The sequence below is a fragment of the Pogonomyrmex barbatus genome, unplaced genomic scaffold, assembly GCF_055798465.1.
Source record: "Pogonomyrmex barbatus isolate J1 unplaced genomic scaffold, ASM5579846v1 scaffold8, whole genome shotgun sequence".
NCBI classification, from domain to species: Eukaryota; Metazoa; Arthropoda; class Insecta; order Hymenoptera; family Formicidae; genus Pogonomyrmex; species Pogonomyrmex barbatus.
The window spans coordinates 6,563,916-6,590,782 of record NW_028297182.1 but is presented as its reverse complement, the minus strand read 5'-3'; the positions used below and the strand labels follow the sequence as shown (position 1 = coordinate 6,590,782).

Below are 26,867 nucleotides of genomic sequence, written 5' to 3'. Positions count from 1 at the left end.
AAATTACAATTGAATGAATTAACGTGATAATAAGATAGGATAAATCTTTACTTGCGAGGAAACTTAAATGGAAAGAGATTGTATTCCGGGTATTTAATCGTTGAAGATATAATAATCTGCATAAATCTGCAAATCAGATCGCGTGATTGGAAAGCTTAAAATTTCGGATACGAGAATCTATAAGATTCTTTCATGAACGATCGATTCCGAATTTAACGGTGGACATTGGAGAAACGTTTCACATATCACATAACATTGTAACACAAGATAAAACATCTCGATGAAAAGAAGAAGAATGCGAACACAATAAAGTAGCAGGCGAGCGAGACACGTATGTATCGAGTGATCTGCCGACGAGGCACAGTTCAGGAAAAAGTTCGCCTCGTCGTCTCCTAGAGATACGGCGGCTTCTCTTCCGAGACAGCGGGAAGGGGGAGGAGGGGAGAAGAAAATCGCGAGGGAGGCCGAGGGAGAGAGAGAGAAGGGGAGCAGCGCGACCGTTTTCATAGTCCAGTTCGCGGATCGGTGTCGTTATCACGACGAGGCAACGCCGTGTGGTGGACGGAACGGCTAAAGAGGTTAAAGTAGCCTGGCCTGATTCGGGAGGTCAAAGAGAGAGGAATTTCCACATCGATCCGTTCGACGCTCGATCGGCTCGCATTTGCACGCGCGCATACACGCGCATACGCGTCCCGCGTCCGTTCGATCGTCGGCTCGCGCGCTCGTCCGCTCTTATGACGCGCCGCGTAGCCTCGATGCATCTCTCCCGACGCACCGACCGCATCGCGAGTGATCTTAAGCGCGACCGCGGCGATTTATCTGCGCGTTTGGTTCATTGACTCGTCGACTCGTAGCCGACCGAGATGAGACTTCTTGTTTTCGCTCAGTTGCTACCACCGCCGCCGCTGCCGCCGCCGCCGCCGCCGCCGCCGCCGCCGCCGTCGTTGTTGTTGCTGTTGCTGTTGCTGCCGCTGCTTGTGTAACGAGCGGCGGCGTGCTGGCGGCGGCGTGTGACATAATTATTTGTTTGTTGCGCCGAAGCGGTCGACCGCGATCAATCACTCGCGATTTATGAGACGCAATCAGAAGTCGGCCGAGCAAACGAACGTTTTGCTGGCTACGGATGAAACGTTCGCGCGTTTATTTATTTACGTTTTCCTATCGCGAAGAACTTGTTTAATCAGCCCGTTTATTTTTGTTTATAAATTACTTAATTTTTTATTGCGCCACGGTATACTTATTTTCATCTCTGAAATATTTTTATTACACCTCTAGTGAAAGTAAAACTCGCAATGATTAACATTTGATATGGAAAGATACAACAAACACGTGTGAGTACAGCAATGTGCAATTATAAGAAATGTTTATGAAAGAACGTAATAATGAGGTAAAAATCAACTTTATGCATGAATAGATATGTGAATTTTTAAAGAATATTAGATTCTTTTCTATTTTATTGAATTTTATTATCTTTTCTAAATCCATATTCACAATCGTTTTATTACATTGTTTGTTTCTACGTTCCACATTTATTATGGAAATAATTAATTAATTTTCGAACGTACAGTGTATAAAAATGTCTGTTTTAGACGAGGAAACTTAAAAAAATGGAGGTCTTTTGCGGCATGTCTAATAGATCCGTCTTGTATGTCTCGTATGTGACCATCCGATCCACGTTAAATTAGTTTACGTAATTCTGTCAGAAGATAAATCCGTAAAGACTTAATTATAGAACCCGATAACGAAACCGGAGAAATAATTACTGGAACGCGATAACGCGGACGTGAAATCGGAACAAGAGCGATAAAAAAAAAATCAAGCCGGAATTTCGCTGTCGCCGCTGGCTCGCGGCGTCATTCAATCGCCGACTAAAATCCCGATTCATAATTTTTAGTATCCACATTCTTCTCTCGCGATACTCATACGCGTCGCGATTTCCGTGGCAAAAAATGATGAAACTACCTCTCTTCGAGACGTCGCGAGTAATTGATAATTTTAACAAGTCATCATCTTTGAATCTATCACCCTATGGATAGTGCGACGGATTATATTCCAAGAGCATATAATAAATTATATTCGCGGGGAGATATTCTTTTCTCTTATATAAGATTGTTAATGCATAACTTTCCTCTCGTTTATAATAGAGTATCTCGGAAATTAACATTCTTCTCGAGGCGAATAAAAAGCTGATAGAAAGTGCGCGACTTTTGAATCACTCTGTGTACTCCATTCATACACAAGAGAGAAAAAAAAAAATATAAAAATTTTCTCCTCGTTTCCTTTCAGAATGGATTCGTGGAGTGTTTGAAGCAACAGTGCCCCGACATCGAAGGTTGCTACGCGTTGCTGGATCCGCGTGATGACGAGTGCTGCCATGAATGCACAGGTAGGATGCTTGTCCGTCCACTAATTCTTCTAATTATCCTAATTATTCTAATTGGCTCAAACTTGCTCGTACTGCGACTGGGATGAGCGCGCGCGCGCGTGAGAGAGAGAGAGAGAGAGAGAGAGAGAGAGAGAGAGGAAGAGGAGAGAAATAGGGAGAATATGTCGGTGGCGGTAAGAAGGAAAGGCGAGAACTCGCGGAATGCTCGGTCGGCGGAGCATTGTTCCCAATGCACAAAGGCAGTTCTGTTTGCCGACACGGTGATAAACCCGAGGAACTTTAGCGTCACACAGCCTCTTGCGGCTGTCCCTGTTTACGAAACGGAGCTGACAGATGCGCGGTCCCCGTTATCATCGTCTACTATTAATTATGCTAATAGTGACGTAAGCCCTCTCGCCGCGTAGCGCCTGCCTGTACACAAAATCCGCCCGGAAAGTGTTTGAACGAAGCGCGCGCCGAGAAAATATTATAAATCAAATTACAAAACATAAGGAATAAGAAAGATGTAATATTACCTCCAATATTTTTAATATTTTTCTCCTCCCCCTCCCTCCCTCCTTCCCTCCCCCTCCGCCTCTCTCTCTCTAAAAAACAAGAGATAAATGTTGCCACATCGACCAAAGAGAGTTAAGCATATTATCTTAAATAATTTATTATCTCAATCAAATATTTATTCGAATATATCATCTTTGAATTACGTAAATAATAATCGCGTCTTGACAAATTGATATATTTTTCAATTTCCAGCATGTGAAGTGTTCAATCTGTGTTCAATCTTTTTGATATGCAGACAATATATCGTACTTAGAAGATTCCGATCCGTTTTTCTGTATCACAGGGTGCACGCGGAACGGCGTTTATCACGCATCGGACACGGAATGGACGGAGGAAAACGACCCCTGTCAAATATTCACCTGCAAAGCGGGCGTCATCACCGAATCAAGGCTACGATGTTACACGCCCTGTTCCCACCCGAAACCGGCCCCACCTGGCCAATGCTGCCCCATATGCGAAGGTGCGTAACTTTTTTCTTCTTCCCTTCCGCGCGTTCCGATGTTGCTGCTGCTGCTGCTGCTGCTGCTGCTGCTGCTGCTGCTGCTGCTGCTGCTAATTACCCACGCCAATCTCACAAATATTTCTCACGATCCCCTGAATGCCCGATCCCGCCGCGCAATTAAGACTGGAATGTTCCGCCGATATAACGAGGGGAGAACGATAATGATTGAAAATTACAGCGCCGCTTCTACTCGACGAAAAACGAACGGACGATAACGTATGTTGCAATGTTCTCCTTCTCTTTTTCTTTGGGATATATCGTAACCCCCGTAAATTTAATGCACGATGCCACTGGCATATTGCATCTTACAAACCGCACGGCTGCGGGCCAGATTTCCTTATCACTTCTCTTCCGCGTTGACATACACATTTCAGACACAAATTAATAATTTGTGTGACAAACAAATTAATAATTTGTTTGAATTTATTTAATTAAATTCAAAAAAATAAACATCCACGAGATCTTGCCCAACCATATACGCAATATCTCTATTGTTTATACGACTCATCAATCTAGATATGTCTGTATCTATTTATTGATATTTTGTTATAAACACAACGGTCTCATGTTCGAATACAAAAGGGAAAGAAAAGTTAAGAGATGTTCGATTTTGTCGCGTATTGCAGGATGCTTAATGAACGGACAGAAGGTAACGGAGGACCGGTCGGTGACAACGGCGGAGGACCCCTGCGTAACCTGCAAGTGCAACAAGGGACGTCTCACCTGTGCGAAGCAAGCCTGTCCAGTGGTCAATTGTCCTCCCACAAAGATCATTAATGAACCTGGGGAGTGCTGTCCGCGCTGTCGAGGTGAAAGGAGTTACATAATTTTCAATAATCGAAATTCATTTTGTGTCATTGTTAAAAAAAACAAAATTATCTTTCTCCAAAATTATAAAATAATTCTTTGAATTACTTTATAAAGAGCAGAAAAAGGCAGTAATTCCTTTTTATTATTCGCTTGATTTCATTGATTTTTAATTTGGTATGCGCTAATGTTATTGTTTCTTTATTATCGATGTATAAGCTCGCTAATTGTACGTGGGTGTAATGTTATATAAAGACACGGGATTGCCTTTATTGCGTAAGCATTTCGATGCCGTGCGATCAGATTAACGGCGATCGGAGTTCCATTTCGCGAAAACATTTTTCAAAAGAAACATTTTCTAGGCAATTGCACAAACAATTAAAGTCACTTTGAATTTATAGGTCATTCCAATCTCTCTTACAATACCAGAGGCGCGAACCGGTTTTATGCGGAATCTGATTATTTTCCAATGTCGCAATTGCGCAAAAACCAGCCGCACGTAATATTACGATTGTCATCTAGCCATCCGAGAATACGCGCTGCCATTTAGCCGTGCATATCTCGTTGCAACTTTCAAATTCTGAATTAAAATATAATGCAAAGTGTATCGACGATAACTATCGTCGAATAAAAGTATAAGCGTCGAGAAGCAGGCTTTGTTTTACATGCAAATGAATATTACATAAAATTAACATAAAATTTGCAAATATCATTGCCTACAAGTAGCCCATTTGTATATTTCAGTAGATAACATCGAATCACCGCTAAGAAAATAATTCGCGTGATTGCCGTATGACATTCGAGCGATTCGCAGAAGTCGTTTCTCGCTCTTATAGCTCGATCACTCGTGGTATCAAGATTGAAAGATTAAGAACACCGCTTCTTTCGTCGCGCAGGTAGTGGAAAATACTTTCGGCCCGTGGGCGGATGCATGATGCTCGGTCAGTCTTTCCACAAATCGGGTACTGGATTCTATCTGGATTATTGCACGCGCTGCACCTGCGTCAATTCGGTGGTCTCGTGCGTAAGGGAGACCTGTCCGGTGCTGGAATGCCCCAGGGAGCATCAGATGATCCTACCGAATCGCTGTTGCCCGCAGTGTCCGCTCATCGAGGAAAGCAGAGCTTCTTGCTCTTACGGTGGAAAAACTTATGAGGCGAGTATCATTTTGTTCATCGTGCGTCGTGCGAGCTTATCCGCCGCGCAAACATCATTGATAACGAAATTCTAGATAGATAAATTGAACTAGGGATCACCGAATAAGCTCAATTATTTAGAGCTTAGGAATTATATAGAATATCGTTTGAATAATAATATTTTGATCCTATTATGAATATTAATATTCCTTTTAAGTGTGAAATTAATTTTGTTGAGATTCTCGAGATGTTTTTATTTCGGATTTTTATATCGCGATTTTTATTAGACATCTCGTCTCGTCATGGTTTAAACGGCCTTTTTTGTCCTAGGCAGGATGGCGAAGATTGGAAGCTGGATTCCTGCAAAACATGCACCTGCAAACAGGGCAAAGTGCGCTGCGCGATGCCTCAATGTCCGATAAACTTCGTTTGCCCGCCAAATTCGAGGTTGGTGCATCCGGAGGGTCAGTGTTGTCCGCGATGTGTTGAACGTAAGTTTTATGATATGCTGTCGCACTCTACAGAATTAAAATATGTACTTAAAGCGTTGAAATTATATTGATTTCTCCAGGTGACGGAGTTTGCACGGTTTTTGGAGATCCGCACTATCGTACCTTTGACGGTAAATTCTACAGCTTCAAAGGAGCGTGCAAATACCAATTGGTCACCGATTGTCTTTATCATACGTTCAGCATACGCGTGACCAATGACGCCAAAAAGGCGCAATCCTCGGCGTGGACTAAAACCATCGCCATTAAGGTGAGTACATTATTATTTCGTGAAAATTTTATAAATAATTGTAAAGAGACGAATTAAAGCTCTCTTGAATTGAAAATAATAATTTTTTTTTTAAAAGAACTATAATAGAAGTCATAGCGTTATCACACTTGACTTTTCAAGTCGAATAGTCTTTAAAACTACTTTCAATGCTCTTGAAAAGATAGCGCACAATTTTTAATCTTATGCAAATAAGACTGTAAATTCTGACTGACAAACTGGTTGATTGATGGCATTGCGAAATGAAATCTACCCCGAGGCAAGGTTCTCTTGCTCTGCTCGAAGAGAATCGCAATGGGAAAAAGAGGGACTTTCGTTCTATTCGCGCCTCGTGCGATCGTGTTGCAGATTGGTGACTTGAAAGTGAACCTTGGTCAGAAAATGAGGGTGAAGGTAAACGGGAAGAAGGTAAATGTTCCTTATCGTTTCGGTAATCAACTAGACATCAACCGTACAGATGACAGCGTGATCGTCCACACACATATCGGGATCAAGGTCCTCTGGGACGGCATCAGCTTTCTCGAAGTGTCCGCGCCTTCGTCGTACAGGGGTCGACTATGCGGTCTCTGCGGTAACTTTAATCGTCAGATCAAGGACGATTTCACCACGCGACGTGGCCGACCATTGCAGGATCCGCAGCAGTTTGGTCAATCCTGGGCCGTGGGTGCCAAGAAGTGTTTCCGATCCCCAAGATTCGGGAAGGAGGATACCGAAAGGCAGAGACGTTGTCGAGGAAGAAAGGATCAACGGTATTTCACACAATTTTATACATCTTCTTACTATTACATTTTTCTTAATTAATGATAAAAGAAAGATTTTTATTATATTATCGTTGTTATTTTATACAACGATGCGAGAAATGGCTATAAAATAAATAATAAATATAAATATTTATAGATAACAGTTGTGATATTGTTGATTATTATTAGCGATAAAAATAACAATTCTTAATCAAATTACATAATTACATGATAACATTATTTGGTTGGCAATCTTTTGTTCTTTCATTATTTCGTCATCTATCATTGTTAACATTCTCTTTGCTCTCAGCTAGCATTTTCCAACTTTATTCTATGTCTACCTCGAAATGATGAATCCCGATGTCAATGATTTATTGCAGACTTCTTCATTGCAGACTTTGTAATCGGCTGAAATCACAAATCTTCGATCCCTGTCACAAGAAGGTGAATCCGGATATGTACTTCAAAGCCTGCCTTCAGGACATGTGCGAGTGCCCGACCCAGCACTGTTACTGCGAGTCTTTCATGGCGTATGTGCATGAATGCAAACGACTCGATATCGCGCTACCGCACTGGCGGAAGGCTACAAAGTGTCGGACTGTTTGGGACCAGCCAACGCATCCGACGAATTTATCTCACCGCTTACATTAATCGCGCACTTCGTTCGCCGCCGTGTCCGGCCTTTAGATACTCTATCCCGAGCGAGCATGCAGCAAGAAACGGCTGCATATGGTGTATATTTTACATGCATTTAGAGAAATCACTCTATATGTGATCCTATCTCCCTCTCCCTTTGTTCCTTCTCAAGATAATCTTTTAATATTCGCGAACAATGAAGAAGAGGAGATACGATGCTGGAACAGACGTTCAGACCGCAAGTTTGATTATATATCTAGAACTGGATATGGAATTTTAAAATTTACACGAGATGGTTAAAGAAGAAAATAAGATATTTCTCTTTGAACTTCAGTTCACCGAAATTGAATTTCCTACCGAGATGAAGGTTTTTCAATGAAATACTCGTTGCGAATAACGCAAGAAACGTGACACTCTTCTCGGTACCTCATGACACATACCACGACGGATTAATTCGAAATAAGTATTCATAAATGCTTATTTATTCGTAGAGCAACGTAATACACCGCGGCACTTATAAGTCTGCCTTCTTATAATGAGAAACGGCAATAGACTGTTAATGCGGTAGAAAATGTTTCGCTGCTCGCGGTGCAAATGCAATACGAACGACTACACGTGTACACACCGACCGACCGACCGACACGCCATCGGAATAAAATCGCGGTGTTGTATTACGACAAACGACATATGTAACTGTTAACAATGATGAAGCATAAAATAGTTAAAATTTTCTCTCGACTTTGCAAAGCCACCAGCCAGCAGCTTACGTATCCTCTTCGACATTTTTCACGATGTTATCTTTCTATTCCCAAGAGCTCCTTCTGCCTGCGGGAGCGCGCGGGCCGGACGCGGCGGAGTGCTCGGCGAGAATCTACTAGTCACCACTTCGTATCAATATGCATTAACGGTGAGTTCCTGTGCCCCCGTGTTAATAACGTCGAGCAGTGACTAGGGACGCACTCGAGCCAGAGTATTCTTTTACGATTTTGACGATTTTGAAAAAAATCTTGAGCTTCGCGGTAATAACGATTAATTATTTTTTTAACTGATGAATAAAGATCTGATTTGCAAGTTGCGCTGATAAAAATTTAATCTTTATCTCGTTTAAATAATTTTTTTGTTTACAATACAACTTGTATCGAAAGATATATTCTTCGAGAATACGAAGAGTCATACATTTCTTGCCTTACTATACGGCGGCATTTAAAAATGATGATTAAGTGTCACAAGTATTTCTTTATAAATAATAAAAATGTTTTGAGTAAGATATAAGATTATAGTCATTGACTGGTTGGTATATACATACGACGACTATTTTTAACGAACAGGTCACATCAGGATTATTATTATTTTATTTTTATAGCAAATTCTTTCAGTTAGACTCTGACTCGAGTGTCTCTAGTAGCGACTGTCCGCCGACGCGGAGCGGCGGCGATTTCGCGCTCATTTCGCACGGAAATCTCACGTGGGTCACAGCAGCACAAGTACGCAGCCATGACGCCCGGAAAATATGGATCTCACGTGTCTGTATATGTGTGTGTTACGATTTCATGCGAAATCCCTTAAATCCGAGAAGAAGCATCGCGAGTCGAGATAGAATCGCGCATAGAGCGAGAAATTGGATGATGTTGTGTCGCAGAGTGAAGCACCTTAGTGCTAAATTAATGCTTGACGCAACTTTATTTTGAATCTTATTGAATCTAGAATTGTAAGTTTGCGTAACGTTATTGTGAATTGAGAATGACATGTTTAGTTTTGGAATGATTCCTTCATGTGTGGGACGTTGAACTATTATCGAACAAAATTACCATATTGTAATTGATGAAATGTAGTGTAATCGGTGATTGTTGTCAATTTCACAACAATTTCGTTGGTATTTTTTTAATAATCGTAAAAGCTACCTTATATCGAATTTTATATGTACTTCACTGAGAAACATATGTACGATCACCCGAATAAACGCATCTCCAGGAATAGAGCTCTATTAGACAATAGAGGCGTATATTGATAAAAAAAAAAACTGAAATCGGTATGCTCGAAATCGTGAGGACGAATTTGCAAAAAATAGTAGCAGATGGCGATGTCTTGTAATGTTTCGGAACACCGTGCAGTATTTCGGCCGATGAGCAGGCTCGCGGCATAGCATGTACATCCCAGTTTAACGCAATCAATCGATTATATACGTACGTGTACACATAATAAATATGTATGTACGTATCTTGTAATCTACGCGGATCCTTGAATCCATAGATCTCGACCAAACTTCTATACGTTCGTATTTACCCGCCATGGCCCACATTTCTCGTGAATTTCTCACATTTCTAGATCGACACGAATCGTCGCGAATTCATTCGGTCATCAAAGATCCGATGACCAAATGACCTTTCGCTTTTTCCGAGATCTCCGAATTAGATTAAATCCGGATATCCGTCGATCGTGGATTCGAAATTTCTAGATACGTTGCTCCGTATTTTTTTTTTTTTTTTCGCCAGTTCACGCTTTTATCGGAATTCTCTGATTCGTAAATCCACGATCGCGCGATCACTCCTCTCTCAGAAATCTGTAAACTTTCGGTTAGAGTTTTCCCCAGAGCTATATAAATTCCCACGGATCTAGATACGTAAATCTTGAACATAAAACAAATTCAGTTCCACGAATTGGAACTCGCACGTACGGTGCGAATCCGTGTTGCTCTATTTCTATTTCCGTGGTGCCATACATCTGTCTGATCTCATCGTAGATCCTCCCCTCTACACAGATCCTTGGATTCATAATCCCCGTGATTTATCAGACTTTTACATTTTCGTCATGTAGAATTAGGAGGGAGTATTTTCCCGCTTCGTCTTCGATGACGAATACACTTTTTTTTACTTTACCTTACGTATAGATATCTAAATAGTGTATAACGTAAACGTTTATATGTACTTTAGCTTTAGCGAGGCGTTTACAAATTGTATATAAAAAGACACGATTATTAACGTTTAAGCGAGCACTAAGTATGATTTCTAATAACGTGCCACGATTTTTAATAGCTCTCCACTTTTTTTATTATTTTTTTTTTTCTAATTTTCCGTCTCTCTCTCTCTCCTCTTTTTCCCTCCTTATCTTCTTCACCTTACTTTTTTCTTTAGCAAATCGTTGCAAAACTTTGCGGAAAAGTGTAGAGCTGTTTTTGCGAAGAGGAAACAACTTTCTTAACTTAGTGAAACTGTACATAGACGAAATGTATTGTAATTAATAATCACCGACGAGTTTTGGCGAAAAATCAAATCAACTCTGTATATTGGGTAGTCCAAAGCGTTAGCCAATTTTTATCGACTTTAGTATAGAGTTAATAGTGTAGAACAAAGAGTAAGCGTAATAAATCTATTATAGTCATAGACACTGCGTCTATGTCTTTCTCTCTCCTGCTGTCTCTTTTTCTCTATATATAAAAATATATCGTGTAAAAATCTCTATAAAAACCAATGTATGTCATTCAATTTCTTCTTTTACTAAAAAAGATTAAAAATGTTCAAGGTCTGATTAATTTAATTGATGGTTAATTCAATTAGCAAACTAAGTATAATCGGCAATGTGAGGTTGGTGTATCATTTTAAATATAAATTGCAAATATTAAATAATATCAACAGAAATTGATTCGATTAGTCAAAATAGATGTTAGAATCTTAATTGAAATTAAGCAGAAGAAAAATTTCACATATAAAACGACAAACAATTCGAAATTTTATCCACATTAATAAAACAGCAAATTCATTGTTGGTTAAATTAATTGGAGCTTAGTCGAAATAGCCCTAACCTCGAATACTTAATTTGCCTGTAATGAAAACCATAATATTCAAGTAGATCAATTATTTGTGTCATTGCATACTCTATTTTGATACTTTTACATCAATATTCCTCTCGCAAATTGAATTTTCGACTTTTGATTGATGTTCCAACACAATGAGCTTTTTATGGTTTGAGAAACACAAGTTTTATTTGTTACTTACCAAAAAATACAGCAAACAGGTCCATGCTAACAAGTCACTAGTCTCATCATGTGAACGAAGTGTTCCAAGAAAAATCCAAGAATCTTAAAATCTTAAATGTTGGAGTCGCGAAGAATATCGAAAATCGAACGAATCGCGAATCGTCGTGATCACAAGCATCAGTTATCACGATTATTGATTTTGTGAGGATAACTTAATTCCAAGAACCATCACAAATCACAATATTATTTGCGTGACATGGTTTATTTATTGTGTTAATTAGCGGAAAATTCACACGAATCGATTTGACAGCTGGTCTAACCTTCGTATGTTTGAATATTTCGTAAAAACTAAAAGAAAGATGGTAGCTTACTAGTAGTGCCATCTGCCCGCGAAAGTTGTAAGCATTTGAATTTGAAAATTTATTTATTTCCAATGCTACTATAATAAATATTTCCATTATGAATCTTTTATACAATAATTAAAAAGACGTATTAAGTAAAATAAAAATTTAAAAACTTTTTAAAAATTCGACAACAACAAATTTGTATATAATTTCAATAAAATTTCTCTTTTCAAAACAACAAATAACGACAAATCGATGAATATCAAAGCAAATGAATCAAAATTTTAAATAAAAAAAAGTGTTTTTTTTTATCTAATATTAGATCAATGTATGAATTCATACAGCAAGTATAAATAACTTAAATATATCCTGTAATTTTAAATATATCCTGTATTAATAACAGAAAGTCTTAAATCAATCTTTTATCATGTACAAGTCATATTATGAAATGAAATAAATCAGCACATGTAAATCAGAAGGAGAGAAATAATAAAAATTGCGGATATATATTCATTTATTTAAAGAGATATTTTTCTTTGACAATTAATACGTTTGAGACTTTCCAATGTTGTATTATTAGAAATTGTGACGTCACTTTTTCCAAATTAAAGAGGTTTTATGTTACACGTCGACGTTAGATTTCAAATTAAATATAATAAAAAATATGAAATAAATCTTTTTTCCTGGGTGAAATATTCAGCGTATGAAAAACGTTATTCTCTCAAAAAAAAACATTAATAAATTTTGAAAAAATTTCGATAAAGAATATCTAAAATAACTTGTTAACGAACAGTTAAGAAATCGCTGCGCGTTAAGGCGCAGGGGTTCCAACAAACCTTCTCGTGACACGAGAGATTTGGAACTTTTATTATAACGACATTATAAATGCACAAAAACATCTTAAAAATATGTATGTATATGTAAATACGTGTATTATGGGCGTAATCAAGAAAACATATTTTATTACAGTATGGTAAGATGAAATAGAGAGTGCTACGCACGATCGGGATTATCCTTATATACTCTACATCTTTATATATTTTCTACCTTCTTCCTTATATATTTTTTTTAATTGTTTTTTCCCCTTTACTTGTTACCTCTCTTTTTAACTTAAGAGCTAAGTGTAACGCGCTAGTCAACTGCTCGACTACGTTTCGCGATTACGCGCGTGATACGCACGCATCTGCATCCTGTTAATCAGATTAGAAAACATATCAATTAATTACAGACCGGATGTGTTTCTAAGGGTTTCTTCAAATCAGCACGGAAGAAAAATAATATATACGTGAAAGATATCAGCTAATTATATGAACTAAATAAATTCATGTAGTCTAATGAAAAATAGCTGCGGTTTTCATTGCAAAGGTATTTTGCGAGATAACATAAATTTAATAATTATATTTATAATAAATTGTAATTATTTCTTATCACTACAAATGCATCACGTACGACTTCGTTCACACTTCACGATTCTAAAAGAAAAATGTCTTGCTTCCAATGAACATCTTATTTCTCTTACTAAAAATGTTATGCGCAACGAAAGATTAATGCACAGTAAAGTAATGATAATGTTAAAAATATAAATCTAATTCCCAAGTTTTTGTCTACAATTAACGGAATGATTTCGTCAATTTTTTTGTTTGCGAAAAGACTCGATGTGATTTCTCCAAATTTTCCATTCAGAATCGCAACGGACAAACGCGCGTACTCGCTGCCTCGATTCCTCCAAAATTTTGTATCAATAAAAACGCATTCTACTCCTTACCTTTCGAAAGTTTAAAGAGGTAACACCTAGAACAAGAGATCAAGAAAGAGAGACAGAAAAAAATGACAGAAAGCAAGAGTGAAAGAAAGGGAAAGAGACAGAGATCGACAATAGAGACGCGATCACCACTAAAGCTAATACTGCACCACGCCTCTATTGAAGAAAAAAAGCCAGCATAATTGTTATAAAATCACTGTCACTTATTTGACATTCCTCATTAAAGATTTCGCTACTTTTCGAAAATTCATTGTCAAACCAGTCCTTATCGCTAATCTGTAGAAACGAAACAAACGTCGATTTTTCCTTATACAAACGTATTGCCTTTGTAATCAAGTCTAAACAGTACAAAGAATTTTTTTACATAAAAATAAAAAAAAAACACGAATCGTGCGTACTAGAAAATATACTAGAAAGAATAGATTCGCGTTTATTTATTAATTAAAAAAAGATTGCGTCTGATTGCGACGGATAAAATGACACCAGTTCAAATTTAGCTCTTTTACACAAATGTGTAAAAATAAAAATTATTTTTCAAATGATGATTACGAAATAATATTTTGAAAAGTACTGCTTAGAATCAAAGTTTTACAGATGATCGCGTATTTTTTCGGATTTTATTAACTGTATATATATATATATGTTTTTGCCAATGAGATATGGGTATATTATTATTATTATTGAAATAAGAGTACTCCCTCTTGACGCGCATAATAGCAATAAATGAAGAAAATTTCCTTTCTGCAAAATCGTACTTCTACTCAACTCTTAGAATTTTCCAGCCTAATGACGTACTCTATCTCTCTCTTTCTCGTAGATACGCGCATTATAGCGACTGTGATTTATCAGCTATTCTTATCGGTGCCTTCTTACAACGCCTGGCCCAAACTAAAAGCTCTACAAGAAGTGCCATAATTGTGGCAATGAGAGATCCATTAGACGCATGTAGGAGGCAACAGCCTCCTTCTCGTGAGTTAAATTTTCTTTTTAGTACAAAAATAGATTTCGGGCGCAGATCGCGCAGCCCCGTGCAGGGATATTTCAGGTTCCGCGTTACGATAAAAAGTAACCGAATCTAATGTCGTCACGCACGGATTGCCGCAGAAATGGCGTGTCGGGTTTTCTCTCGGTTGTGGAAACGCAGAATCGATACACGTTTCATTTTGACGGAAATTGCAGAAATTTTTTATTACGTTTCTCAAAGTTGCTATAATATCGTAAGGTAAGCGAAAAATTGTAATTATCGTAAGATGTCCAAAGATATGAACAAATGCGGAGAACGCAGGATGTGCGGAGAGCTAGTATGCCAACTACCACATTGACTTGTAATAATATAATCGTATATGGTACAACAATGCAAATTATATAATTAGCAATATACGCTATACGAAAGAACGAATGAAATTCTGTTGTCAACTGGTGAATTGATGGTGTCTCGAAATTACATCGAATAATTCGACGCGAAGACGATTACGCGACGAGACTGCGCGAAGTCGCCCGATCGAAGAACAAGAATCGCCCGTTGGAAAAAAAGGGGCGAGAGCCACATCAAATCTCTTATTATCTCGGGACACGCTCGCACATACGCTCACACACCAATCGCACGTACATCCACACAAAATAATAACAGGTAGTCATAATTTAAAAAAAACGCGAACTCGTATCCTTTTATCGATGCAATCTTAACGACGCAAATAAAAGTATATTACTGCAATAAAATACAATAATTTTCAAGATATCGAAACATATTTGAAGAGAATCTTATTAATGAACGCGCTTTTATAATTCTTCTGTATTAAAAACATTATATAGCGACCTTAAGTCTCACCGTGATTAAATTATGACATTTAATCGAAGCGACGATCCTCTGGAAAAATTCATCGTTTATGTAAGGAGATAATAAGACGAGGAACAGGATACGAGATCGTCCTTGAGTCTCTATTTTTATACGTATATTGAAACCCGACGAGCAATTGCGACTGTCTTTTTACTTATAATTTGCGTTGTGAAAACTTAGAGAACAAAGAATATATGATTATCACTGTAGATCTTCGAAACACTCTAACAAAGCTCTGTCAATTTTTTTTTGTCTTCTATTTCTTTTATCCGATAAACTTTTATTCTCATCGTAGATCGTAATAAGCTCGAAAAAGTCGCTCGTCGAGTTATCAATACCGGGTGTATAAAAACGAAGAGAAAGCTCGCATCGAGCTCGCCACGTCTACGTCTACATTAATTACGCGCATTAATCAATAATAATTACTAATCATATTGATCGTCGTTACGCGCGCATACTACGATCGACGAGGAAAAAAAAAAAAGAACAACACAGGATCGAGGTGGAAAACATCGCGTGAGAGTAATGTATATTCTGCATTAATATACTCGCTTGTACTAAGTCTTCCTAAATTTCATCCGATGATCGTGCCCTCCTCGACAAGACGAATCGAAAGGTCTCGGCAAGAGGAGGCGCACACTCGAGTAATTACAAAGATGCGCGAGGAAAGCGCTAAGTGGATCAAGGCGCTGTCCTTGATCCTTTCGATTGTCAGACAATGCAAGATATTAATTTCTTACGCACGAGTGTTCTCTACATGTAGTGACGTACCTCGAGGAAAAGGATCTGAGAGTATAATATATATATTACGTAAAACGAGATAAGATCCGTTCGAGCATGCAGCGAGAGAAACTTCATGTAATTGCAAGAGAATTGTGAATTATTCCTGTAATATATTCCTGGAATATCTCATCTCGCGTAAAACGTTATCGTGTCGAATAATATACGGGCGGGCGTATTACTCCAATGAGGAGTGCATAAAACTTTACACGCCAGCACGTGCCGGCACTCATATTGTCGATCCTCCTCGCGTAAACGCGAGACTATTGTGTTATACGATTCCGCCTCTGTTATTATTCGACACGGCGATCGCTTCACTTATTATCAACATTGAACCACCGATCGACTCAGCGCACCCTCGGCTCGCATCAGAGAAAACATTCTGTCATTACTTACTGATACAATGTATACATAGTTTATCGAGCATGATACCTGTAATCGTATCCGCATTTCCATCGAAGGACGATGGAGAAAAACTAGGAAAGATACTTTAACCTCGTGCTTTTTTCGCGACGAATAAAGGAGAAAGGAAAAGATACCGTACATGGCTTGTATTTGCGTGAGTACAAGTGTATACGTGTGAGTGCATTTTTTTTATACGTTTCTATATTTGTGTGTGTGTGTGTGTGTGTGTGTGTGTGTGTGTGTGTGTGTGTGTATTCGTGCGTGTGCGTGTGTGTACATGTGTATGTGTCATCAATATGAGAATCGATCTCAACGTAGCACTAATAAATTCTTTACCCGTCTTGAGTCCAGAGAATGTAGGGACCCAGCTCTAAAAATCCGCTACTTAAGAAGATTAAACCGCCGAGAAGTGCAACGTTAACGAAATATTGATAGAAATTTATAATGTATAATATATATTATTTATATATATATTTATATGTAATATGTCATAATGACTTTGTATATATATATATATATATATATATATATATATATATAATGTATATATGTATATATAATTATATATATATTCATTTACACGTTCGTCCAATATATATATTATATATACTCTGGAAGGCGACAGTAGAGAGACTACTGAAGTAAATGCATAATAACATACGTAAAGAACGAAGACATTGATTTTGAAATTTCCCTCTTGCCGGTCATATCACTTTTTCTTTATTTCTTTTTACGGGAAACGCGTTTCTTCCCTACGTGCTATTGTTCCGTCAGCTTCGTCCTTTCTTCACGACAGCTATTCGGATTCATTCGACGAACCTCGACATCTATATATCGTATTCTTCTACCTTTTTTCTCTTTTACAGCGTAAATAGTACAACATACCATCAATAATCCCTTAGAAATACACCGAAGAATCTCGCGTGAATTCCTAGCGAGATTCAGAAATGACAGCGCTTCAAATTCTCGCTCGTTTTTGTCATGAGAATGCTATAGTAAGAGATAGAGAGACAAGGCGAGAGAGAAAGAGAGAGAGAGAGAAATTGACAGAGAGTGAAAAAGAAGGATGAGAGAGCCCTGAGTGATAAAGAGGAAGATGGTCAACGAGGAATAAAGTGAAGGATGGATACAAGAGCCTGAGAAAAAAATATCCGCTTAAATGTGTTGCACAAATTCCGGATTAAGATACGAGAAACCCATAAATTCTGTCTGGTCCAAATTCATCATGAACAGCTTATCCGTGGGAGTCAGGTCTGTCTTCTCGGAGGTGAATTGCTTGTCGAAGTTACTCACGTCCTTACGATGTTGCTGCACAAACGAGAATAAATTGTTTTAGATATTTTTTAAAAATATCCGCAACGAGATACTTACGATTTTTGGCTTAAAGGGTGGCTGCACCTCACGATTCTCTATCTTCTCCCAATCGATACGCCGGAAAAATGCGTGGCTTCGCACGTCGTCCTCCCCGCGTACTCCGCATCCTAATCTCTTGCTTGGATTCTTTGTGAGAAACTGCAAGAAGCGAAATTCGCAAGCGTAAATTAATAATTTACAATCAATTAGACGTATTATTTTTATATTTATACAAATAGATTATTTCGTAAGAAACTTCTTCTTTCACGCACATCAACTTTCAGAACTGCTTTATTAAATTTATAGAATTTACATTGAAACATTAACAGAAATCATCACTCAATTATCCGACACTAAAACTCAAGAAATTAGTTTCTTCCGATATTTCCATTGAAAGAAAATCGATCATAAGTTTCTTAAAAAGTTTTTTGTATATTATATGTATATTCAAATAAAAACTCAATATATAAGTATATCTAAACTTCTTAAGATTCCGGAAAGCTGTAGCGATGATACTGGTATATAGATGGTACGCGTACCGCTTTACAAACTTCTTTGGCTTCTTTAGATAGACTTTTCGGATAACTGACATTGTGGTCCGTAATCGCGGAAAAAAGTTCATCCTCATCCTCCCCGTCGAACGGTGGCTGACCGACTAGCATCTCGTAAAGCAATACACCGTAAGCCCACCAATCCACAGATTTGCCGTAAGGTTGATATAGAATAATCTGCACAAAGATGAAAAAGTTCGACAGGTAAGACAATATCAGCCTTCGCTTTACCTCACTTTATTGGATATCTCAAAATTGATGAAAATATACAATCCATCCATTTCTCGCGATAAAGTCTTAATACAATCTCTCTCAAAAATGAAAGCCTTCTTCGAGCTTTAAAAGCAAATATAAGTAATATAGCGTTATTTATCGTTCAATTTAAAATTGACTTGTACTTCAGCAGAGAACTTTAATTTGAGGCTTAGTTACAGAATGTTGAAATTAGAAAAGTTATGAGAGAAGAGATAATCTTCCTGCAAAAGATGAACTTTACTGAGGAAAAATTGATTTTGAAATTTCGCAAGGAATGCATGTTTCCACTATCCGCCGATATTCCTGAAACATCTCGTTCATGCGAGCCCCGTTTAAATATTCACCTCGGGTGCTATGTAATCGGGCGTGCCGCAGAAGGTCTTGGTAGTCTTGTCACCGGTGATGCCCTCCTTGCACATGCCGAAGTCCGCAATTTTTATGTGACCGTCCTGATCCAGCAAGACATTGTCGAGCTTGAGATCGCGGTAGACGATGCCGCGCGAGTGCAAGAAGAACAAACCGATCGCTATCTCAGAAGAGTAGAATCTGCAAATGTAGAGAGCGGCGTCACAGACGTGAAAACGTGCGAGAGAGACGTGCCATCGACGTGCGTCTCTCTCTCTCTCTCTCTCTCTCTCTCTCTCTCTCTCTCTCTCTCTCTCTCTCTCTCTCTCTCTCTCTCTCTCTCTCTCTTCGTCGTGGCTTTAAGAATGAGATTTAAACGTGGAAATGCGCGAAACGTCGCAAACGCGGAATAAAATAATGAGGTCACGACATTATAGTCGGCGGTTAACGAGTAAAAATTAAGGTCACGACGAAGCGGCGATGACGGCGAGGCGAAGCCACGCGCATCGTGTCCGCCTCGACGCGACACATCTCCCGGGTACAATCGGTTTTCATTTCGTATTCGGAGCGTGTTGAGAAAGTTCGACAACGTGAATCGCTCGAGAGTTCCCGTCCTCGGCGTTCTCACGTCGCCGTCGTCTCTCACGGCGCTTTAATAGAGTTAAGGATATCGATCCGCAAGTTAAAGCGGAGCACGTTCACGGACACTAAAATACTCACACTGCCACCGGCTCTTTAAATTTGCCACACTGCTGTATTTGGTACATCAGATCGCCGCCGTTCACATATTCCATCACGAAGTAGAGGCGATCCTGAAGCGGAAAGCAGAAAGCGGATCTTTGTAAGCCGCAAGCACAAGTCTCGGTTATCTTTCATTGCGTTTTCACATCATTTGTACCTAAGAGAGCTCGGTACGTTCTTTGCTCAACGTTTCCCCATCGCGGAGATTTTAATAGGACACTTAACAAGAAACGGATTATTCCATTTTGATAACTTTTGAATTAAACTTTGTAAAGATGAATAAATAAAAGTTTTACCTTTGAAACTAGAGATATTGTCTTGGCACAGAGAATTTTCATTGTTTTACATTAAATTATATTCAAGGTATTCACGATAGGAAAAGGCTTTGGATTATTATTAATTTAATGATAAATAATTTAAATAAATATATAATTTATATTTATGTGATTAAATGAATAATTTATAATCGTATTAATTTGTAAATGAGGAGTGCATGTAATTTCGGATCGGAAAAAAAAAGTACTATATGTACCATCGTCTGAAAACAAGAATGCAATTGCACCAAGAAGGGCGGCTTGCTCGAGAGCGCGAGTACACGTTTCTCGACCATTGTGCATTCCACGTCGTCGTCCTGGATAATGATGTCCTTCTTCAAGATTTTGATGGCGTACAGCTCGTCGGTTCCCTTCCTCTCCGCCAGCAGGACCTTGAATTAATTGATTCCGTCGAGATGCATTCCCGATTGCGGGATAAAGCAGCCACTTCTCGAGATTGTTAAAACTTACCTTACCGAAACTGCCTTTGCCGAGTACCATTAAGAAATTGAAATCGCTGGCTCGTATCAGATCGCTTTTGCCCATGTTGTGCGGAACATCCTTATCCTGGGCCGTGTGTGTTTTTTTCGTCACCGAAGTTTTCTGAATAAAGTCAGCAAAAAGCTCGCGTATGAGTCATGCCAGAGAACTGGGCATTCATTATTTAAAATACAAAATAAGAAATAATATTTCAGATGTAATTTAAAATCGCTACGTTACGCTTAATTAAAAATAAACAGCAATTTTTAATTATAGCAGATTATTTCAAAACAATTTCTTTCATTAATCCGATTCTTTCCACCATACCATAGTGAATGATATATTTATTTTGTATTTTAAAAATGAACAAAGAATCACACTGCCCAGTAAATAAATACCCGCATTTTGGTTTTAAGCTCGGCGAGATCGACGCCTTCCTCAGGAACAGGTACATTGTAAAATTCTCCTTCCTCTTGAGTGAGAAGCTTGAACCATCCACTCGCGGGCGCTTTAATAAGCTCCGATATGCCAAAGGACAGGGATCCCATAAAATCGTTTCTAGATGTTCGATCCCAATCCCATACCTCGATCAACAGCCGCCTATCTTTATCCTCGGGTTTGAGGTCGCTAATAGTAAAAGCCAGATTGCTAAGCGCTGTTTTATCTTACAAGGATAGTAAATCTTCCCCAATTCAACTTCAAGATGTGCCATTCTTACTTTGATGGATATATCATAAAATAGAAAGCTTTATGTAGAAATCATTTATGATTTACTGGAACAATTTTCCAATCTGTTAAAATCTGTTATTACTATTTGAGAAAAATTGAGAAAAATTGCAATAAAAATATTTATTATAATTTTGCATTTTACCACCTTCGAATATTTTTTTTTTACGGAAAACTTTCTGTCACAATTAAATCCGCTAAAATCTCTTTAAATGCAGATAGATGAGAATGTATATGATCATTTTAAGTTACATAACGCCTAAACTCTCTTAAAGCTTAGGAAGGAAGGAAACATCTCGAAACGAAACTGCGGAGAACGTCTTAATTCTCGGGAATAAAGATCTAATTGTCCGGTGCGAATACGGTTCTTGATTAACGAACGAATAAATCGACTTACAAGATGATTGTCTCGTTCCATTCTGGATTTAAGCACGCCTTGATTGTCTTTGTTTTCTTCTTCACGTTGTCCGAATCCGGGATTAGCTTCAGCTTAACGTAGGGATCCGATAGTCCATTCGGATCCATTGGAATGAGATTTCGTCCCTCTCGCACTGCGAACGAACAAATCGAAGTCTTTCGGAAAGAATTTACCGAAAAGAAGACGCGCTTTATCTCCGAGACATGCACTTATCCGGAAAACGAGTTTCACGTACAAGATATACTTTGAAAGATCGTATCAATTGGTCGTATCGATTGTTAAAAATATTATCCCGTAAAATGTATTGCGATTGCAAAATGCATCGAGAATTATTAATCATTAATTGTAAACATTAATTGTAAACTTTGAATGATCCATTAATTTGTTCTTTTTTATTATCATCACTGCATTAATCCATTTTTAAATGTAATATATAATATAATGTTCCCCCAAACTTAATTATTTAAAACTTAGACGCGCTCATACGTATAAAAGTTTTCTCGCGTCTCATTAGATTTCTTTTTGCAAGCATCGATCATTCTTAAACCGCTCGTTAATATAATCTTCATTATATATTTTACGCCGAATAATGCGATTGACAGTTTTACAATGTGTAATTAATAACCTGCTGACTGGAAGTGAAATGTGGCTAGGAAAAATGTGATTAAGCGAAGAAAAATCGCGTTTTGTTTTGCGCGAAGAAAACTCTTAATCCGTTTCATCGCTAATTTTAATTAAACCTCGAGGATATGACGGATAATATTCTGGTAGCCCGCTCAGGCGCGCCGCGAATGAGTTCGAACAAACCTAATTTTCGAGATAATCGACAGATGATAAGAGCTCCGAGGCAGCCGACACGCCGTTCCTCCGCGATGTTTGCCGAGCCACTTATTGTTAGAAAATGCCGCAACACGCGGAAAAATGATATCACGTGCTATGATATTTCATAAATTTATTGCAGAAATTTATCGCGTAAATGATAAACGCTATACTCGATGATTATCTCTAACAAACTTTTATAACTAGTAAAACTTGTGTGGAAAACTGCAGATAAATATTTATTTAAATTCACATATATCGCAATATTTATATTTACATTTTTCCACAATTTTATATCTCTATAATAAAAAAATAATCTTTGATTGACACATATTTGATATATTAATTTATTAAAAATGATAAATAATAAAGTAATAATTTATATATTTTCAAAATATATACATCACGCTTGCAATTGCCATGCATACACGCTTTTCGTTTAATATATGTAAAATGTAAAGCAATTGCTGCAAAAAAATAATCTGTCGTTAATTTTTTTATGTTTTGCATGTTTGAATGCGTGTATCAATGGAAGTACAACTAAAATACATATTTCTTCCGTTCTCTCGAGTCATAAATGTGAGATTTCTTTGTGAGCGGATGCGAGCAAGATGATATATAGAAAGCTATTTGTATCCAATAACCGTCTGTCAGATAGTTGTCGAATTTCTATAACTTGAATATCAATTAAGATAATTATAGAGCAAAACAATTAGCCGAGACGTTAGATATATAATTAGGTTATATAATCTTATTGCGATTCAGACACTGGTGACCTATGAAACGTGATATCTGCGGTGCAGTTAAGGGCTTTAGCCAGGGCTCTCTTGTAATAGTATCACCCCTCCCCCTCCCGATGAACCGATTTGACGAGAACCATGGAAAATTTAATGCATTCCAGCCGTGGTGAATTTAGAGAATAGCGGCAAATATCGGGCGCGTTAGTGCCAGCTGCGGAAAACTACGCTCTCAGGTTGTAATATTCAGAGCTATTACGTCCTTACGATAATAACGCTCGCGTTCATCTGGCCCTTACAGGACCCAATATATATCAATCATGAGTAACGACCAATAAGATCTCCGACGTCCTTATTACGCTTCTGTCCTTATTTATTCGAAATGATCGTTCTCGACGATGACGATCACGACCACGACGACGACGACGACGACGACGACGATGACGACGACATTGTACGGCTTTATTAAATCGAACGTTCGAAAAGAGAGCTTCCTAATTAATTTTAACGAGGGAGAACATTCGTAAGAAGCCTAGCTGGTAAAGAGCCACTAACAACGAGCTATTAATATCGCGCAGTTTAACGATCGCCTTCCCCTTTATATCATCTATCTTTATCTCAAACGATCGTTCGAAATTCGTTGAATTTTGAATCATTCGTTTGCTGCTACGATAGATAATTCAAGCATAGTTAATTAATTTGTTTATAATAGATCTCGCCAAGAAAGGAAACAAAGATGCTTTTATGTGAAATGACCGTAAAAAGAGCAGTAAAAAAGAACACGTTATGGAAGATTCAACATGTCATGGCATTTCAGCATACTTGCTATATCATAATTTAATCGGAAAAATCTTCTTTTTTCGGTGTAATTAAATATGAATGCATCCATTAATTAAATTAAAAATCCGCGCGTGTCATATTTAGATATTATATTAAATAAGTAGAAAATAATAATTTTCTACTTATATTAAATAAGTAGAAAATAATATTTTTCAACATTATTTCACTTGCATAGAAATAATAGAAAAAAATTAAACATTTTTTATTACTGAACAGGATACTGAATAATTATTAAAATTAGTGAAAATGAAATTCTCAAATATACACTAGTTTTTGCGTGTAATTCATTATGCATCATATAATTTTTTATGTATAATTTAAAATTTTTCGCTTTTTAAAATCGAATTATAGAAAGAAAGAAAGTAATTATATTAAATGACTTTTTTTCTAGTTGTGACATTCTTGTGTCACAAAATAAAGAAAACATTTTATATTACTAAAAACGTAGTTCATATCGACTCTAAGACACCGTTACAAATTATAAAATTAATCTTCAATCATCAATTCTATATCATCTTATTCATAATTATTATGTAATAATAAATATAATATAACTCTTCTTTTTTACGTTATAATATCCATTTTAAACTAAAAATCTAGAATAGCAAAAAAAGAGAATAATTCATTCAGTAGCAATAATTGTATGAAAATTATAATTTAAAAATATATAATGCAAAATGTACGCATAATGATAAGTGTACAAAATACATATTATACAAAATACAATTGATTGGCTTATAAAACTGAAATAATTTCCAAAAAAAAAGCGAAGAAGAGAAAGCCTGGAGTAAATCCAAAGGTAAAAAAGCTGAAAGCGATAAAAATATAGAATATATATATATATATATATATATATAAAATACAATTATATATATATATATACAATTATATATATATATATTTATACAATTATATATATATATATATATATATATATATATAAAATACAATTTTGAACGTACCTTCTATGGAGAGTTTGCTACCGGAACATGTGATGTGCAGGTGTATACGACCACGTCTTTCGGTGTGATCGCATCCGCATAGATTTGGCACGCTCTCTTCGCACCTCTTGTGCACGTTCATGTCGCATGCTATATCATCAGATCATCATCGATTATATCATCGGCAACCAGCGTCGATAATTTCTCTTTCTCTCTTTTATTAAAGGAGATTGACTCATGTCAATTCGTCAATTGACATGATTAATTCTCAGCCAATCAACGAAACCACAGCTGTCGCTCGAACTGTTGCACGGGGCTGACGCTCTCTCTCTCGTCCGCCCTTTTTAAATATTCTTAAAATCGCTCGTATCGCTTCCGATATCTCAGGAGCTTAAAACTTTCGAGCGCAGCTGCGGTTACGCATACGTACGCGTGGGAGATTCAGGGATATAAATGTATCATTTATTTCGAAAGCGGTGTGTATCGCGTTTTTAGAGAGATAGAGCTCAGATGCACAACCGTGTTTCCTGAAGTTAAAACAATTTATAAATTAGATAAGCTAACGCACCTATCAGATAACAAAAATTGCTTTAAATTTCACTATAAGAGATAATCTTCCTGTTCATGCGTCAATAAAAATATAACAATAAGTATCTCAGATATCTATGCATTCCTTCCATTTAGAACCAGATTTCGATTGCATAGCATTGATCGTAACGTTGCATTATAACATTATCTCTGCTAAAACCGCTTTCAAAATAATTCGCTCGAGTAAACTTGGAAATGAAACACCGAGTCGATTCAGGTTTCGAAATATGGGAAGGATATTCGCTCTTTCTCATGTTGATGAGAGTAAGCATCCGTAAGCGTTCAACGATGGAAATCAACGATGAAACGACGGATGAATGGAATCTCGTAGAGAGATGAATTTAAAACTCACGATCCAGAGGAAGAGTACCGTGACAATAAAGGAATAACTGCTTTCGATCTGTATAAAACTAGGAGTGCAAAAATTGAAGTGCAGAAAGCGATAAATGAGCTTTCATGAAGATTCGCGATTCGCTCCCCGATTCCATTCATCCGATTCTCTCATGAATCGGAATTGCTCGATCGGGAAAGTCGCGGGATCATTTTTTTTGGGCGTTATCTGTGCATCACGAAGCTAAAAATATTCTTTCTAAAAATGATAAATCACGAGGATGATCGTGCTGTTCTGTCTGTATCTTATATCTTTTCCCACGCGTACGTATGCAGCAATATTCTACAGGATCTCTCGCTACTCGGCGCACGGAGAGATCTCTAACGTAATGAAAGGTCCGACGCACAAATGATAGATAGTGACGTGTATGGCAGTGTAATACAAATACAAGTCAACGAAAAGCTAACTGCGGGTAACACGAATGATAATCACGCAAGTGGTCAACACATAGTGTGCAATCAAGGGTTCGCATGTCTGCTAAGAGGAGAGTATACGATTACTTAAATTCACGCGCTGATAAGTGGTAAATCGCAGTAAATCTACGTGAATATGATATATATATATATATATATATATATATATACAGTTTACATGCATACACGACATACACTGTCTATGTGTGTGTGTATGTGTGTGTGTGTATATACATATGTATGTGAATTCGTATATATATCGTGCATCAGTGCGTATACGAACATAAAGGTACGTACAGTGAAATTCTTACACTT

The 26,867-nt window shown here is 37.5% G+C and overlaps 2 protein-coding genes across 7 annotated transcripts in view; one reads left to right on the top strand and one right to left on the bottom strand.

The window, feature by feature from the left end:
* cv-2 (crosveinless 2-secreting protein) overlaps positions 1–10,921 on the top strand; it is a 39,531-nt gene extending 28,610 nt beyond the window's left edge. For 4 of the 5 annotated variants that reach the window (XM_025218045.2, XM_089083875.1, XM_089083877.1 and 1 more), the window contains 8 exons: positions 2,287–2,386; positions 3,225–3,401; positions 4,070–4,252; positions 5,147–5,406; positions 5,721–5,877; positions 5,958–6,145; positions 6,512–6,912; positions 7,284–10,921. In XM_025218045.2, coding sequence (XP_025073830.1) covers positions 2,287–2,386; positions 3,225–3,401; positions 4,070–4,252; positions 5,147–5,406; positions 5,721–5,877; positions 5,958–6,145; positions 6,512–6,912; positions 7,284–7,554 — 1,737 coding nt within the window. In that variant the 3' untranslated portion in view covers positions 7,555–10,921. The remainder of the gene's footprint in view (positions 1–2,286; positions 2,387–3,224; positions 3,402–4,069; positions 4,253–5,146; positions 5,407–5,720; positions 5,878–5,957; positions 6,146–6,511; positions 6,913–7,283) is intronic. The other variant, XM_089083878.1, reaches the window with a different exon arrangement.
* Positions 10,922–12,771: 1,850 nt separating this feature from the next.
* Positions 12,772–26,867, bottom strand: part of Pkc53E (Protein C kinase 53E) — a 63,665-nt gene continuing 49,569 nt past the window's right edge. For both annotated transcript variants that reach the window (XM_011637336.2, XM_011637335.2), the window contains exons 5-14: positions 25,182–25,310; positions 21,803–21,956; positions 21,078–21,306; positions 20,671–20,802; positions 20,418–20,591; positions 19,865–19,956; positions 19,144–19,345; positions 18,533–18,721; positions 18,012–18,152; positions 12,772–17,948 (exon numbers count right to left, since the gene is read on the bottom strand). In XM_011637336.2, the coding sequence (XP_011635638.2) occupies positions 17,796–17,948; positions 18,012–18,152; positions 18,533–18,721; positions 19,144–19,345; positions 19,865–19,956; positions 20,418–20,591; positions 20,671–20,802; positions 21,078–21,306; positions 21,803–21,956; positions 25,182–25,310 (1,595 nt within the window). In that variant the 3' untranslated portion in view covers positions 12,772–17,795. The remainder of the gene's footprint in view (positions 17,949–18,011; positions 18,153–18,532; positions 18,722–19,143; positions 19,346–19,864; positions 19,957–20,417; positions 20,592–20,670; positions 20,803–21,077; positions 21,307–21,802; positions 21,957–25,181; positions 25,311–26,867) is intronic.